General features: G+C 45.5%; 1 protein-coding gene across 4 annotated transcripts in view; it reads left to right on the forward strand.

The window, feature by feature from the left end:
- The window catches only part of fn1b (fibronectin 1b), a 36069-nt gene that overhangs the window by 9359 nt on the left and 11256 nt on the right, over window positions 1–15454 (forward strand). For 3 of the 4 annotated variants that reach the window (XM_062527401.1, XM_062527402.1, XM_062527403.1), the window contains 18 exons: window positions 316–437; window positions 2696–2864; window positions 3252–3434; window positions 3723–3851; window positions 4090–4179; window positions 4426–4626; window positions 5955–6233; window positions 6551–6814; window positions 7691–7785; window positions 8306–8474; window positions 8766–8852; window positions 9339–9530; window positions 11894–12073; window positions 12347–12436; window positions 12799–13065; window positions 13501–13617; window positions 14013–14195; window positions 14443–14598. In XM_062527401.1, coding sequence (XP_062383385.1) covers window positions 316–437; window positions 2696–2864; window positions 3252–3434; window positions 3723–3851; window positions 4090–4179; window positions 4426–4626; window positions 5955–6233; window positions 6551–6814; window positions 7691–7785; window positions 8306–8474; window positions 8766–8852; window positions 9339–9530; window positions 11894–12073; window positions 12347–12436; window positions 12799–13065; window positions 13501–13617; window positions 14013–14195; window positions 14443–14598 — 2973 coding nt within the window. Of the gene's footprint in view, window positions 1–315; window positions 438–2695; window positions 2865–3251; window positions 3435–3722; window positions 3852–4089; window positions 4180–4425; window positions 4627–5954; window positions 6234–6550; window positions 6815–7690; window positions 7786–8305; window positions 8475–8765; window positions 8853–9338; window positions 9531–11152; window positions 11438–11893; window positions 12074–12346; window positions 12437–12798; window positions 13066–13500; window positions 13618–14012; window positions 14196–14442; window positions 14599–15454 lie in introns of all 4 variants that reach the window. The other variant, XM_062527404.1, reaches the window with a different exon arrangement.

Genomic DNA, 15454 nt, shown 5'->3' on the forward strand with positions numbered 1-15454 from the left:
TTCAAGCTTTCAAGTTGCCTGCCATGAACTACAATATACTTGAAAATTACTAACATGATATACAACATATTTATATGAAGTATGTCATTACCAGAGTACTTGGTGCTTAAAGTTGGTTTCAGCCATGTGTATTTTTACAGCAGGTCGTTAGTCATCACACTGTACTAAAGGCACTTCATATACATCGGAGCTCAAGCACTGTATACAAATCTATAGCATTTCAAAATCCTGTAGAGTGTAGAACGTACAGTACGTGTGAAATGTAAACAAGCCTCCTGTGTAGTGCACTACAAGGCTAATCTCCTGCTCCATCAGGTGGCCAGGGGCCAGTGAGAGTGATCATCACAGAGGCCGGCACGCAGCCCGACTCCCACCCCATCCAGTGGAACCCACCCCCCTCCGCCCACATCATCCAGTACATCCTCAAGTGGAGAGTGGTGAGTCTGAGTGCCTCTCCCTTCATTATTGTTGGTCACGTCGTGTGTTCACAAATGATTAATTTGTTATTTGCATAATAGGCCTCGATAATGAGATAGATCTAACCCCAAGATTGATATTTGAAAAAAAAAATGTTGGGTTTCCAAACTTTGCACCTTTCAGTATGTTTTCAGTAGGTTTTTTCAGTGTGTATTTCCAGTGTACGCACCATTTTCTGTTAATTAAAAAGATTAGTAGTCAAAGACATGATCTTTTACATAGAGGCTCTCCAAACATTAACTGGAAAGTTTGCGCAAGGCAAGGGAACAGAACAGAATTGGCTCCTGCCGAGCGCACACAAACAAGCTGAAGTCCTTGAACTTGTGGGTGGCATGCACGGTAAACATACTTTATGGTCATGACAGAGCGTCCATTTGAGGTCAGCCGTCCCCAACAGTCCTAACGCACTTTCCTGTATTACTTGAATGTTTCGTGTTTGCTTGTTAAAATTGGAAATCGTGCAATAAAGATGTGAATGGCCCTCTTTCTCTGAAGGGCCGTTTAAGTTGTCAAAATGTAGGAAATGCTTCGGGTAATTGCGCTCAAGCACACAGACTCTGAAGTGGTCGGTGTGTGTTTTCACGGGCAGGTTTTCCCTCAGTAACAGCTCTGTTTGTTTATTTTCATAGTCCAAGGGGGAATGGCCATAGGTCTCCTGCACTCGTTTCTTCTGTCTGACTCTTTCATCCTCTCTTTTCTCACTCTGTAACATCTGCTCTATGTTTTTTGTCCCCCACTCTTGCACTCCTCTGTTCCCACTCTTTGTGACACTACCTCTCTCTCTCTCTCTCTCTCTCTCTATGTCTCTATCTCTCTTTCTCTGTGTCTTTCTTTTCCTCCTCTTCATGGTTATGAAAGGTGTGTTTTTATTTTCTCCTCCTGAATGCCAGCACGAAAAGTTTCCACGTCTGTGATGCCAAGAGGACTATTAAAGCTTTCCTTGCTGCTACTGGGCAAAAAAAAAAGCATCATTTTGTATGACCTCACCCCATAGGCATGTAAACATAATTAATAGTGGTGGGGGAAAAAATCGATTCTGTTCAGTATCGCGATATTTTGTGCACACAATTAAATCGATACTTGTAGCTCAAAGTATCGCAATACTTAATTATAGAATTTAATTATCCATTTTACTTTTATTTGAGTCGAGTTTACTCAGGGTTTACTCTGATCACATTAAATTAGCTTATTACGCTTATAAGGGGGGCACTTGTTGTGGTGTTTCATTGTGCATTCAACAGCAATAATAAATGAAAATGGCTTCACAATCACAACCTGTTGTACACGACACTCTACACTATGTATTTCGGTTTTCAACAAAAAGTGAATAGTAAGGACCTTGACATGCACCATGCCATTGCAAAGTGAATTGAACAGTGTTATTTTCTTAATTTTTTGTAATGACTTCGAATAATATGAGAGACATGAATAGCAATAGGCCTATATCGCAGAATCAAATTGCAATACTTGTTGTATCGCAATATGTTAAGAATCGCAATATTATCGAATTGTGGCCCAAATATCGCAATAGTATCGATTCTTAATTTTTTTGCCAATTCCCACCCCTAATAATTAAGTTGTGTGTTGTACAACAGCCTGTTTCACCATCTTCCCCAGACCAGCCTTACCAATGAGCATCTGTAATTTTGTGTCAAGGCAGCCAGCCAATTTCGCCCATAGCACAAAGCAGACTGTTTTATTACTCATTCGATTTATAATACAATTACATGTTTTTGTAACTCCTTTATTGAAAGGACAGGGAATAATAGACTTCCGATGAGTTGGGGAGAGATTGGGAATGTGGAGGGATCACATTAGCCAGCAGTCCGGATCTGACCCTAGGCCTTCATCTGCTGTTGTGTGGAACGCTGATTCTGTTCCCCTACACTGTGTGCTTTCTATCCATGATATTCCTTAGCCAACAATGGGCGTCGCCATGACACCTCAGGATTCAGAAAACGGTTTTCTGTTTCCGGCGAAGCTGCGTTGTATCGATTTTAACATGACGGTTGACAGTGCTTAACATAATCATAACACATATAAAAGTGAATTTTTATATTTTATATCCGTTATATATTATGTAGTATATCCATGCTGACGGCAGAATTGTCAACATTTCAAAAGAAATCTAACTTTCCAGGTTAATCTAACAGATTTCCGGGTTAACGAATAAGGTGGATAGTTGTTGATACCTGGACCACTATGTTATCGTCTACAGAAAAACACCCACAGACCATGGAGGGAGGCTAAGATCCCCGGACACTTGAACTCGTACACCATCTCTGGCCTGAAGCCCGGCCTCACCTACGAGGGTCAGCTCCTCAGCATCCTGCGCCAGGGAGGCCGCGAGGTCACCCGCTTCGACTTCACCACCGTCTACGGCACCTGTGAGTAGTCCGTCTCACGCCTGTCCATCACTCCTCCTGCTGTCAATCACTCCTCCTGCTGTCCATCACTCCTCCTGCTGTCCACTACTCTCTTCTCCTCCCCTCTATGCTGATGAAAGGATTGACTTGCTCCTTTTGGCTTCACTTCACACTTCTTCGCTCCTCTTCCTTGTCCTCCTCAACATTTTGCTCCTCTCAGCGAATCCTTTTCTCTCCTTTTCTGTCCTCATCTTTCTTGTCTTCTTGTTTTCAACTTTCACTTCTTCTCTTTCCTCACTCTCTTCTCTTCTTCTTACTGATCTATCCTTTCCTTCCTTTTCTGAGGTTGTGTCTTGTTTCTTCATTATTATAACCCCCCCTCTTACCATCTCTTCTCTCCTTCTCTAGTGAACACGGCTGAGGGAGAGTCCAGACAGCCAACATCTCCAGATGTGGTGGACATCTCCGAGTCCGTGACTGAGATCACCTCCAACAGCTTCGTCATCTCCTGGGTCTCTGCCTCCGACACCATCTCTGGCTTCAGGGTGGAGTATGAGCTCACCGAGGACGGGTCCACGCCCATGACTCTCGGTAGGTGGTGCTTCCCAATGCTCAGTTGTTTTCCACAAACAACAACAACAACAACCACAACAATATAGCTCAGCTGTGTCTGTTTCTCAATGATAACGCGCACATTTAGTTAGCTGGATATGACAATCTCTTGAGTGTAATTAGTTGGTATATGCCTCGTGGACAGCATGTGACCTTATGGTTAGAGACAGGCAAGTGTATTGTGAGGAATGGTCTGAGAAGCGGTGGGCATAGTGTTTTGCCACTGAGTGACGAAGCCGTTGATAACTCATATTGTTCCGTCTGCAGACCTGCCCAACACACAGAACTCTGTGACCATCAACGACCTCCTGCCCGGCCGCCGTTACAACGTGCGGGTGCATGAGCTCTCGCCCGTCGGTGAACCCACTCTCATCCTCACCACCACCCAGACCACCGGTGAGTCCACGCCCAGCCGTATGACGTAGACATCTGACAAATCATCCAAAACATGTCATTGTTCCAGTCATGTTGCAGACATACTAGAAACTGGGGTGTTGAGCTAGGATGAATTATCAGAGAGATTTGTTGGAGAGCTTGTGCTGTGGCCAGGTGTTCGGCGAGAGCTGCTGGATCACAGCGAACAGCTCAGATTACGAGGTTGCTTTACTGACTGATGGTTCTCACACCTGTACAGCTCCCGATGCCCCAGGTGAGCACTCTATCAATGATGTCGGAGAGACTGCCATCGTCATCAGCTGGACCAAGCCCCAAGCTCCTATCACTGGTATGTACAATGTTTGGTCCTTGCTGGCTGCAGAATTAGATAAACAGAAAGGGTCTTTATTGTCCACAAGGGAAATTTGACATCTTGGTCTGTGCAGCTATCGTCCCTCCCTTTGTAGTCTTTGTGTGTGGTTTAGACACAAATTATTTCATATCAAGGCTCTAGGAAAACATATTTGAATGAGGGGAATGCAAATCAAGTGTGAAAATGATACTCATTCTGTGTTTGTGTGTGTGTGTGTTAAAGGTTACCGTGTGGTCTACAAACCATCCATTGAGGGATTCACACCATCCACCGAGCTCACCCTTCCCGACACCGCTACCGCTGTAACCCTGGGCGACCTGTTGCCCGGCGTGCTGTACAACATCAGCATCTACGCTGTGGAGGACGACATGGAGAGCGAGCCCGTGTTCGTTCAGGTCACCACCGCTGGAGAGCCCACTTCTGGTAAGCCACCAGTTTCACAGACTTTACTAGTCTGGTTTTCACCATACTAAGCTCAATCTTTTAAGATTGATACATTAGTCTGGCGAGGCTGCGCTTTGTTTCTACTGCACTTCGCGTCGCTTAAGTTTCGTTATCGTCACGTCACCGGCCAATAGCGTGCCAGGACTATGGAGTATGGCCGTTTCTGATTGGAGCCAAAGGTTCTGGCAGTGAACAGAGGAAAAAGATCTGCTGGTTTCCAGCCTGAGCTGCCGGGCGAAATTCAAATTCCCCGGAACACTTTACACTTCAACTGCTAGAACTAGATACAGTAACGACGACTCATTCAGTTCAGTGGAGAGTAGTTTGTAGTTGATCTTACTTACTGACTTACATGCTGGATCCACACATATTTACCTACTTGGTTACACTCATGCTTACATATGCTCTCACTGAATTAGACTTATTTACTTGTGTCTTGTACTTATTAGAGTCACATTGCTGATGCCCATAGCAGTGACTAAACAGGACTTTGACATTCTATTTTGGAAACGGTCTGGAAAGGCCATCAGCACAGTGGCCTTAAAGTGCAGAACACACTTACAAATTATGAAAATATCTACATCAATTCCAACTTTAAGAAACGCTGAAAATGCATAAAACACAACCAAATATGCAAACGCACTGCAAATACAGAAACGATGCAATATCAATGTGTTCAGGAGCCACTGTGCAATGCATTAGGCATTAGGGCTGCACTTGAAGTCTACACATTGTGACAAATTAGTGAGTGAAGCCCAGTTCTGAATACTTTACTTGGAGGAACCTTTTGGATGGAAGGCGCCTTGCTTTCCCCCTGTTCAGCAGCTCAGCTCTGGAAAGGTTTATGTCAGAGGCAGAGCTCTGTGACATTATGAAAGTGCAGTGGGAGATTTAGTGCGAGTGCAGGGCCAGGACATCCTTATAGGGACAGGTTGGAGAGTTGAGCACTCTTTTACTTTGTGCTGAATCCTGCCAGTTGGCTTCTCATTTCTGCTTTATCAATGTTCATATGAGCTTCCTCTCTCTCTCTTTCTTCCTCACCATTTGTCTCTTTCTTTTCCTCTTTGCCCTGTCTTGACGTATTTTCTGTCTTTCTTTTTCTGTCTGTGTTATGCATAATTTTCTTTCCTTCTTTCTTTCTTTCTTTCTGTCTTTGTCTCTCAATCACCAATATTCTCCTATGCTGTTTTGTATTATATTCTTATCGCTTATTTTTGTTAGCCTCACAACTGCTCTGTAGACAACTCAGACAACATTTGTTTTGACCCATTATTCTCTCATCACTCATTACCACTTCCTGTCTACAGAGGAAGTGCAGGCTCCCACAGAACTCCAGTTCTTTGACGTGTCTGACATGAAGATCTCCATCACCTGGACGGGTCCCCCGACCGAGGTGTCCGGCTACCGCGTGGCCTTTACCCCCGTCAGCCCTGACGGCACTACCCAGAGGCCTCTGCAGCTGCCCGTTACCCAGAATGCTTACGCCGCCATCACTCACCTGCAGCCTGGCACCGTCTACCGCTTCTTCATCTACACCATCAACGGAGGAGTGGAGAGCCAGCCACTGGTTGGAGAGCAGGCAACAAGTGAGCAGTCAACACACACACACACACACACACACACACACACACACACACACACACGCACACACACACAAACACACACACAAACACACACACAAACACACAAACACACACACACAATGATGCATTCTCTCCATTTTTATCAGTCAGTTACTCACACATTAATCACAAGTATACTCTATACCCATACAAAACAAACACACACACACACATATTATGGCACAAACACACACACACACACACACACACACACATTATAGCGCTAATACTCTTCAGTGCCCTCCTCTAAGCCCCTCGACTGCTTGTCTGCCCCCTCCCAGAGCCTGATGCCCCCACCGGCCTGCGCATCGACGACATCAGCGAGAAGAGTGCCCTGCTCATCTGGTCCGCCCCGCGCGCCACCGTCACGGGCTACCGCCTCTTCATAACCATCGAGGGCTCCAGCCCCAAGCAACAGCGCATCCCCAGCGACGCCACCCAGTACCGCCTGTCCAACCTGAAGCCCGACACCGACTACACCGTGAGCCTGCACACGGAGCAGGGCAACACTCTCAGCGAGCCCGTGGAGAGCATCTTCACCACCTGTGAGTACTGTAGCACCGTTCACATCGTTTTTTGTTATCAGCTGTTTATTGAGTTTCATAAACAAGGGAGGGGGGGGGGGTTGAGGGGGTGGCAAGATGGTTACACGAAAGCTAGATATTAAACCATACACATGGTAAAAGAGTGGAAATCAAAAAGTAGAAAATAGAAAACACCATTCACATCGGATCATGTTTCAGACCATCTGAAATCTGGAATGATCTTTTAAGCGTTGCTTTATTGTCTGTCATATGTCACACGCTGATGATCTAAGTATTTTTTAGATTACTTCCAATTTTCCCCTACATATTTCTTGTTTTCATTCATGCAAAAAACATAAATAGCAATATTTGTGTAGGTCAGTGCCCCCCCCCCCCACACACACATACTCTCTCTCTTTCTGCCATCTCCCTAAAAACCTCCCTTTTTCTGTAGCCAACCTGTCCGTCTCAGAGAATGTGTTATGGGGGTGCAATATGTGGAAAGTGGAGACGCTTGTGGGTTCACACCCCTCTCTTTTTAGACTTCAGACGTGACCACAAGTCCTCTCACCCCCTCCCTCCTCCAAACCCCCCCTCTCTCTCTCTCCTCATTGGAATGAGAGATGAAGCCACTGCATAGATGTCATTTGTTCACTCATTTTCCTTTCGTTTGTTTTTCATGCATCCCTCCATCTTTCCTTTACTCCTCCTTCCCTAACTGTACCTGCTCTCTCTCTCACACTCAGTATCCGTAAATCTGCAGTGAGATGCTGATCTGAGCCCTGTAGAACTATGTCATAAAAGATGTTTAGATTATCTATGAGTTGATAATGATGCTGTGCTGATTAGTTGAAGATCGTATTGTGTTAATGGCCTCTTTCTTCACCGCTCCCTCAGCCCAAGCCATGGGTAACGCCCCACGCTTCAACACTGATGTCACCGACACCTCCATCATCATCACTTGGACTCCCAAACCCCGCTTCAGCTACAGGGTGAGAACTAATTAATCAACTTTCACAGCAAACCCATGTGCTCCACATTGCCATGGAATAGCTTGCTCTTTAACAGTGTGTAATTAAACTGTTGTTCCTGTTGACTTGCTTGACGGTAGGGTTGGGTGATATGGCAAAAAAAAAAAAAAAAAAAAACTGACATGGAGAAATATATATACAGTATATATATATATGTATATATATATATATATATATGTACAGTATATACTATATATATATATGCCCTACTCAACAGTATTTGATATTTCATGGATCAATTTGCCAAGGAGCCTTGTATTGTATCCTAGTTTTATGTGTTAAGGAAAGTTCCTGTAGGGTGTGTTTACGAGTTCCTGTTGAAAGGGAGTGAAAGACACCTCAAAAGCCTGCTTGTCCTAACCTCTGAAATACCACATGTCAGATGTGAGGGCTCGTTCCCTGCCACAACCACCCATCTTCTTGATAAAAAAAAAAAAACCCTGCCCTACGCTGACCTCTGAACTCTCACCCTCTCTCTCAGCTGTCAGTGAGGCCGAGTCTGGGCGGAGAGGCTCCCAGAGATGTGACCTCTGACATGGGCAGCATCATCATCTCTGGCCTGACCCCAGGGACCGAGTACGTCACCAGTGTCCAGCCCATTGTCAACGGCCGCAACCACGGCAACCCAATTACCAGCAAAGTTACCACCCGTAAGTGGGCCTCTGACCACTCTCCCTTTTTTGGTCAATGCGTTTATTCCCATTCGTTAACTTCCTGTCAATGATTTATTTGTGTATTCATTTTTTCATGCATGGCCAAGACAAGACAACTACCGCTTATTCGATGGATCTTTTTTAGAAACCCAACGAAAGTGAAGAGTTAAATTAGACGTTCCAAATTCTAGATGAAGTTATATCACTATTTGAGGTGCTTGTTAGTGAGCAGATGTAGGTCTTTCTCCAGCCCTTGACTCCCTTTTTCCCCTCTGTCTCTCTCCCCAGCTCTATCTCCACCAACTGACCTCAACCTGGTTTCCAACCCAGACAATGGCGACCTCACTGTGAAGTGGGTTGCCTCCAAAACACCTGGTAAATATTTACTCTCCTGTCCCTCGGCCTCTGGGCCCCTCTGTGTTTGAGATCAACAGGACTATGGCCCCTTGAATGTGTGTGTGTGTGTGTGTGTGTGTGTGTTTGTGTAGGAAATGTTGGGAGTGTGTGTTATTTGTGAGTTTGTGTGTATGTGTGTGTATGAGTGATATGGAGTGCATGAGTACATCGTTTTTTTTGTGTGTGTATGTACGTATGTGTGTCTCTGTGGCCAAAGCCACATCTCTCACACATGGGTGACTTTTCTTGTGTCATGATAAAAAGATGCATTCATCTCCGCAGGCCAAACCGGAGCAAACATGTCCATTTTGAAGTGTTTGCTAAGCACCTAAATTGTAAATGTAAATATCGGGTGTGTTTCATGGTTTTGGCCCTCACCTAGATAGAACACCTCCACACTCTTGTCATGTTTCTCTTCCTCTTTCTCTCTCTTCTCCTCTCTTCTCCTTTCTTCCCCACCCACAGACCTCACTGGCTACCGAGTGACCTGCAACCCAACCAACGGGCAGCGCGGGAACGCTCTGGAGGAGAACGTGAGGCCCGACCAGAGCTCCTGCGTCCTGGAGAACCTGAGCCCCGGGGTGGAGTACAACGTGAGCGTCTTCGCCATCAAAGACCAGCTTGAGAGCGAGCCTGTCTCCACCACCGTCACCCAAGGTAGGCCTGACCTGGGATCAGCTTATTTTCTCGTTCAGGATGCCTTTCTCTGTCATGGTCGCATAAGGTAGGCCTGACCTGGGATCAGCTTATTTTCTCGTTCAGGATGCCTTTCTCTGTCATGGCCACATAAGGTAGGCCTGATTGGGGAGCAGTCTTTCAGAGGTGGCCTTTGTTTGCCACTGTTATCCACGCTACGGTGGCCTGAATGGGACACTCAGCCATTTCGAGTCAAGTTATGTTCTTCAGCTACAGAGATGAAGCTGATTAGTGTGGCTGGCAGACACGTGGAGTCGTCATGGAACCACATCAAATATTTTGGCTCCGTCGTCGTCTCCGCCCTTGCTCTAATTTCACCGTTCCTCCGTCGGCTTCGCCATTCCTCCAACCTCGCCCCCGGGACACATGCCATAAAAGTGAAGCCGTAAAGCCAAGGCTGTCTATAAAGAGTCCTTCTCTCTCTTTCTCTGTCTCTCTCTCTCTCTCACTCAAACACACACACAAACACACACACACACACACACACACACACGCACACACACACAGACACACACACACACATACACACACGCACACACACAAACACACACACACACACACACACACACACACACACACACACACACACACACACACACACACACACACACACACGCAGGGTAACTGCCTGTGTGTCTGGAACATGTCGAGAACCCGTCAGCCAGGAAACCTCGCATCATAGCTCTCCACTGAAAACAGACTCTCTGTTTCCTCTAAGCCCTACCCTGCGATAAACCCATCTCAGAAGTAGAAGACCACTAACACCAAACTGCACACTTCACACCCCCCCTCCCCTCCCAAAGCCAAACATGACTGAGACCAAACTTAGTTTACCATCTCTGGATCTCTCTCTGTTTAATTCTGCCTGCACTTTTCACTTGGGATCTGTGTGTAATGGGTTTGTCATAATTCGCACAATAGCACCCCACATGAATTCAAATGAAACTAACCTACTTGGTTAAGTCAGGTCCTGCTAACCAATGGGAAGCTTATGTGTTGTCATTGGTCCTTGGCCTCATCAACAGCATGCTGTTTTTAACTTGGAAAAATTGGGACGATTGCTGAAATTGAATCCTACCCCTAATAGAGTTTTAGTTGTGTGTTTGAAAGCACATTGAAAACAATGGTCATATTTTACAGAACAATCTTAGCATGTTGACTATTGGTGCTCTTTAAGCTGTGGGCATTGCTTTTTGATATCACTATTATGACGAGCATGGCTTCTTAAAATCACTGTATGGTTATTTGTCCTAATTGCTTTTCATGCAATGACAATTCAGATGCCGCCAAACATTCAAAGCTTTGGCTGATGTAATGTCTTCAATCTGTATGTTCTTACTGTTGTGATATAATTTCACTTGATAATAATATCGTCAATGTATCTGCATGTGTTATGTTACTTCATGATTAATATCACATAATTCTCACCCAACATCTAATTTGCTTGATGGGATCTGTAATTCCTAATCTTAATTTGACGTCATCGTGGCTTGTCTGTTTGTCTTGTTTTCCTCCCCACCCCCACCCCCCCACCCCCCTCCCTCACTTGTCCAAACTGCTTCCACGTTAACCCCTCGGTCTAGATGTGCCCCAGCTAAGCGATGTGAACTTCGTCAATGTCACTGACACCACTATCGGACTGAGGTGGACCCCTCTTAACCTGCCGACCGTAACGGGCTATCACGTTAAGGTGACGGCGACTGGCGAGAGCGTGCCTCTCCTTGAGGACATGCTCGAGCCGACCGCCGACTATTACACGGTGCGCGGCCTGGAACCGGGCATCGACTATGAGATCAGCATTACCGCGGTAACGGAGGGAGGAGAGGGCGAACCGTCAACCGTCACCCAGCAAACAAGGCCCAGAACTGGTGAATGAGTCCTCCCAGTTTAAAAACAGTAACCTACAACTGATAGAGATCATGTCATGTGGCAGTCTATGATATTCATTGCATTACAGTTGCAATTCTACCTTTGATGATGTCCATGCAGTAGCTAATGTTTAGGCTCAGTGTAGTGTATTCCAGCTTTGTAAACTGGCTTCCTCTCATTTCATGACCCTGCTTCACTAGACATGAAAAGCTTGTATCCTCTCAAATGTACTATGCCAGATACAAGTAGACTGAGAGAAAGAGAATGTTATGTAAGTTTGTTGATGCTCTGAAGTTTACACAAATGCTTTTATCTCCAGATTGCTTCAGACACGGTATTCTCATCCCTTGTTATATCAGATGAAATCTAATCACACTTTGCTTTGGTTTGGGACAACCTACACTGGGCGTCAGCACAGCGCACTAACACTCATAATGCCGCTCTTCCTGATGTAGCCGTCCCTGCACCCACAAACCTGCATTTCGACGAGGTCGGAGCAGACACGATGCAAGTGTCCTGGAACATCCCCAGATCCACCGAGATCTCACGCTCGGTCATCCGCTACCAGCCCATCGAGGACAGCAACGTCCAGGAGGTCAACGTGGGGAGGACCACAGAATCCTTTGTCCTGCAGAGTAAGCTCGACATCAGACCTCAACCTACAATGGCATTTCAGCAGTACAGTTTGAGATTGGCATTTGGAAATGTACTCAACGTATTTCAACTGTGTTGTTGCTATAACACTCTTAAAATGAATGTTGAAAACAACACATCTCTCTGTGTCCAGATAGGGACAACACAGTTTGTGTTGTTTCCAACTCATTTGTTTAAAGAGTGAATGAACACGTAGGAAAAAATAATACATTCTTGCTTTTCAGTGGCTAATTTGTTGATTTTTTTTTTCTCAGACCTGCGGCCAAACACTGAGTACATGGTGAGCGTGGTGTGTGTGTATGACGACCACGAGAGTCAACCCGTCAGGGGCACCCAGAGAACAAGTGAGTGTGACTTGTGTGTGTGTTATTGAATGGGGAGAACAAGTGAGTGTGACTTGTGTGTGTGTTATTGAAGGGGGAGAGGGTGATTGGGAAAGATTCTGTTTGTGTCAGTGCAACAATTGAATTAATTCTTCCATGTGGTGGTGGTGGTAAAAAAACATGACATTAGTTTGGGAGCAGAGTCTAGTGTGGGGACACTTTTTCATTTATCTCATTTATTTTTCAGTCATGTGTGTAGGATTAACTTTTGTTAACTTGTGTTGATGTATGCTCCTTTTTTGACTGTTATAAATTCATTCTTGCACCCTATCTTTTCTCCTCTCCTCTTCCTCTTCCTCCTCCTCTCTTCTCTCCGTCCCCAGTCCTGGACTCCCCCACTAACCTGGACTTCTCCGAGATCACCTCCAACGCTTTCACCGTCCACTGGACCGCGCCCCTCGCCCGCATCAGTGGCTACCGCCTGCGCTACCAGCCCACCACTGGCGGCCGCGCCAAGGACGAGCGCCTGCCCCCGACCAGGACCCAGTTCACCCTCACCAACCTCCAGCCAGAGACCGAGTACGACATCCACATCTTCGCCATCAGCGGCCGCGACGAGAGCCGACCCCTGGACGGACGCCAATCCACAGGTACGTCTCTCTCTCTCTCTCTCTCTCTTTCTCTCTCTCTCTCTTTCTCTCTCTCTCTCTCGGTCTGTGACTAGTCCACTGTACAGTAGCTAGTCTTGTACAGGTGCAAATGTCCAAATAAAGTAGATTGTGTGGCCACACATGCCAAGGATGAGGTTTGTGTTGAAAGTGCTTTAAAACCTCTTTCCTCTAAAATGTCTTTGTATTGGTTTATGCATGTGAGATTGGATTGGATTGGATTACAATAAACACACAAACACAACACATTATATGATATAGGTCTTCTGTAGGTACTCAAGGTGTTTTACAGTGAAGGGGGGACTTCACTACTATACCATCACCAATGTGGAGCAGCCAACCTTAGATTAGATTAGACTTTATTTTAACCTCCAAATCATGTAATCGTATAACATGGCATTTTATTTGCCTCTCCAGTCACCGAGGCCCCCACCAATCTTGGGGTGACCGACTCCACCCCCAACAGCATCACCATCAGCTGGGACCACCCCCCAGTGACCGTGCGTTACTACAGAATCACACATGGAGAGACAGGTACGGTCACGCCACTCCCCCCCATCTGAGCAGTGCAGTAATGAAGCTCAGAGGATCATCTCAGAGCTCATAAATCATCAAATCTTTCCATAACCACAAGACTATGTTAGCTCATGATTAATTCTCAAGGTCATGAGTAGACTTGGGACAAGATAAATCTGAGCATGTTAAATTTGCTCTGACAGCTGGTGTTAGCCAGACTAATGTCTGAGTACAAAGAGCAAGTTATAGTGATCTGACAGAAATGTATTTGCTTGATTTTTAAATATATATCTAAAAATGTACTGTATCAAGTTTGTCCACTGGCATCTGTGATTTCCTTATCCGATTTCTCCGATATGTTAACATGTGAAACAAACAAATACAAATATGTAATGTCATGCATATGGTGGCAGGCGAGAGACCTTCAAAGGAATTCACTGTCCCCGGAACCGAGTCCACGGCCACCATTGAGAACCTGCGTCCAAACACCGAGTACACCATCACCGTGTACGCCGTCACCGGCCGAGGGGACAGCCCCGCCTCCAGCACCCCCATCTACGTCACCCACAGGACCGACTCCCCCGGCGGACGCCCCTGTGAGTCTCCACATACTTACATTTTTACCCGTTTTAAAGCGATAAGGATAGTTGCTATTTTTACTTCAGTGCTTTAAGATACTTAATACTTTTGTGCAAATTTTTTATTATATCGTGTTTATTATGATAATATCTTGAATAAATCTCTCTTTAAACGCAAGTCGGTTGGTAATGTTTTTGTAAAAGCCTTTGAGTTTCATAGCGCTGCTGACTGTCATCTCTCTAAAACCTCTCTTTGCGTTCTCAGATGTCCCATCCCCCTCCACCATGGACGTGACTGACGTCCAGGACAACACCATCACTGTCCGCTGGAGCCCCGCCAGAGGGCCCATCACCGGCTACCGCGTCACCGGCGCTCCCAAGAACGGAGACGGACCCACCTTCTCTGAGGTGGTTGGGCCTGGTAAGTGCAACAGCTTCACTGGGTTATGATGTTAAAGGGATATTCCGCCATTTTTGGAAATACGCTCATTTTCCACCTCCCCTCGAGCAAAACAATCGATATTTACCTTGTTCCCGTTCATCCAGCCATTCTGTGAGTCTGGCGATACAACTTTTAGCTTCAGCCTAGCATAGATCATTGAATCGGATTAGACCATTAGCTTCTCGCCTGCTAGCTTCATGTTTAAAAGTGACTAAGATTTCTGGTAATTTTCCCATTTAAAACGTGTCTCCTCTCAAGTTAGAAAGTGCAATAAGACCAACTGAAAATGAAACCTGGCGTTTTTGTAGGCTGATTTGACATGGAACTACACTCTCATCTGGCGTATTAATCAAGGCAACTTGCAAACGTACCATAGGCGCAGTGATATCGTACGCAGCATCTGAAAATAGTCCCCATAGACAACAACCAGTAGTAGTGCCAGTAGTTGCAAGTTGCCTTGATTATTACGCCAGATGAGAGTGTAGTTCCATGTCAAATCAGCCTAGAAAAACGCCAGGTTTCATTTTCAGTTGGTCTTATTGCACTTTCTAACTTGAGAGGAGACACATTTTAAATGGGAAAATTACCAGAAATCTTAGTCACTTTTAAACATGAAGCTAGCAGGCGAGAAGCTAATGGTCTAATCCGATTCAATGATCTATGCTAGGCTGAAGCTAAAAGTTGTATCGCCAAACTCACAGAATGGCTGGATGAACGGGAACAAGGTAAATATCGATTGTTTTGCTCGAGGGGAGGTGGAAAATTAGCGTATTTCCAAAAATGGCGGAATATCCCTTTAAGAAATAGAAGAAATCAAAAGTAAAGGAAAGAAGTA

This window comes from Sardina pilchardus, chromosome 23 (genome assembly GCF_963854185.1).
Source record: "Sardina pilchardus chromosome 23, fSarPil1.1, whole genome shotgun sequence".
Lineage (NCBI taxonomy): Eukaryota > Metazoa > Chordata > Actinopteri > Clupeiformes > Clupeidae > Sardina > Sardina pilchardus.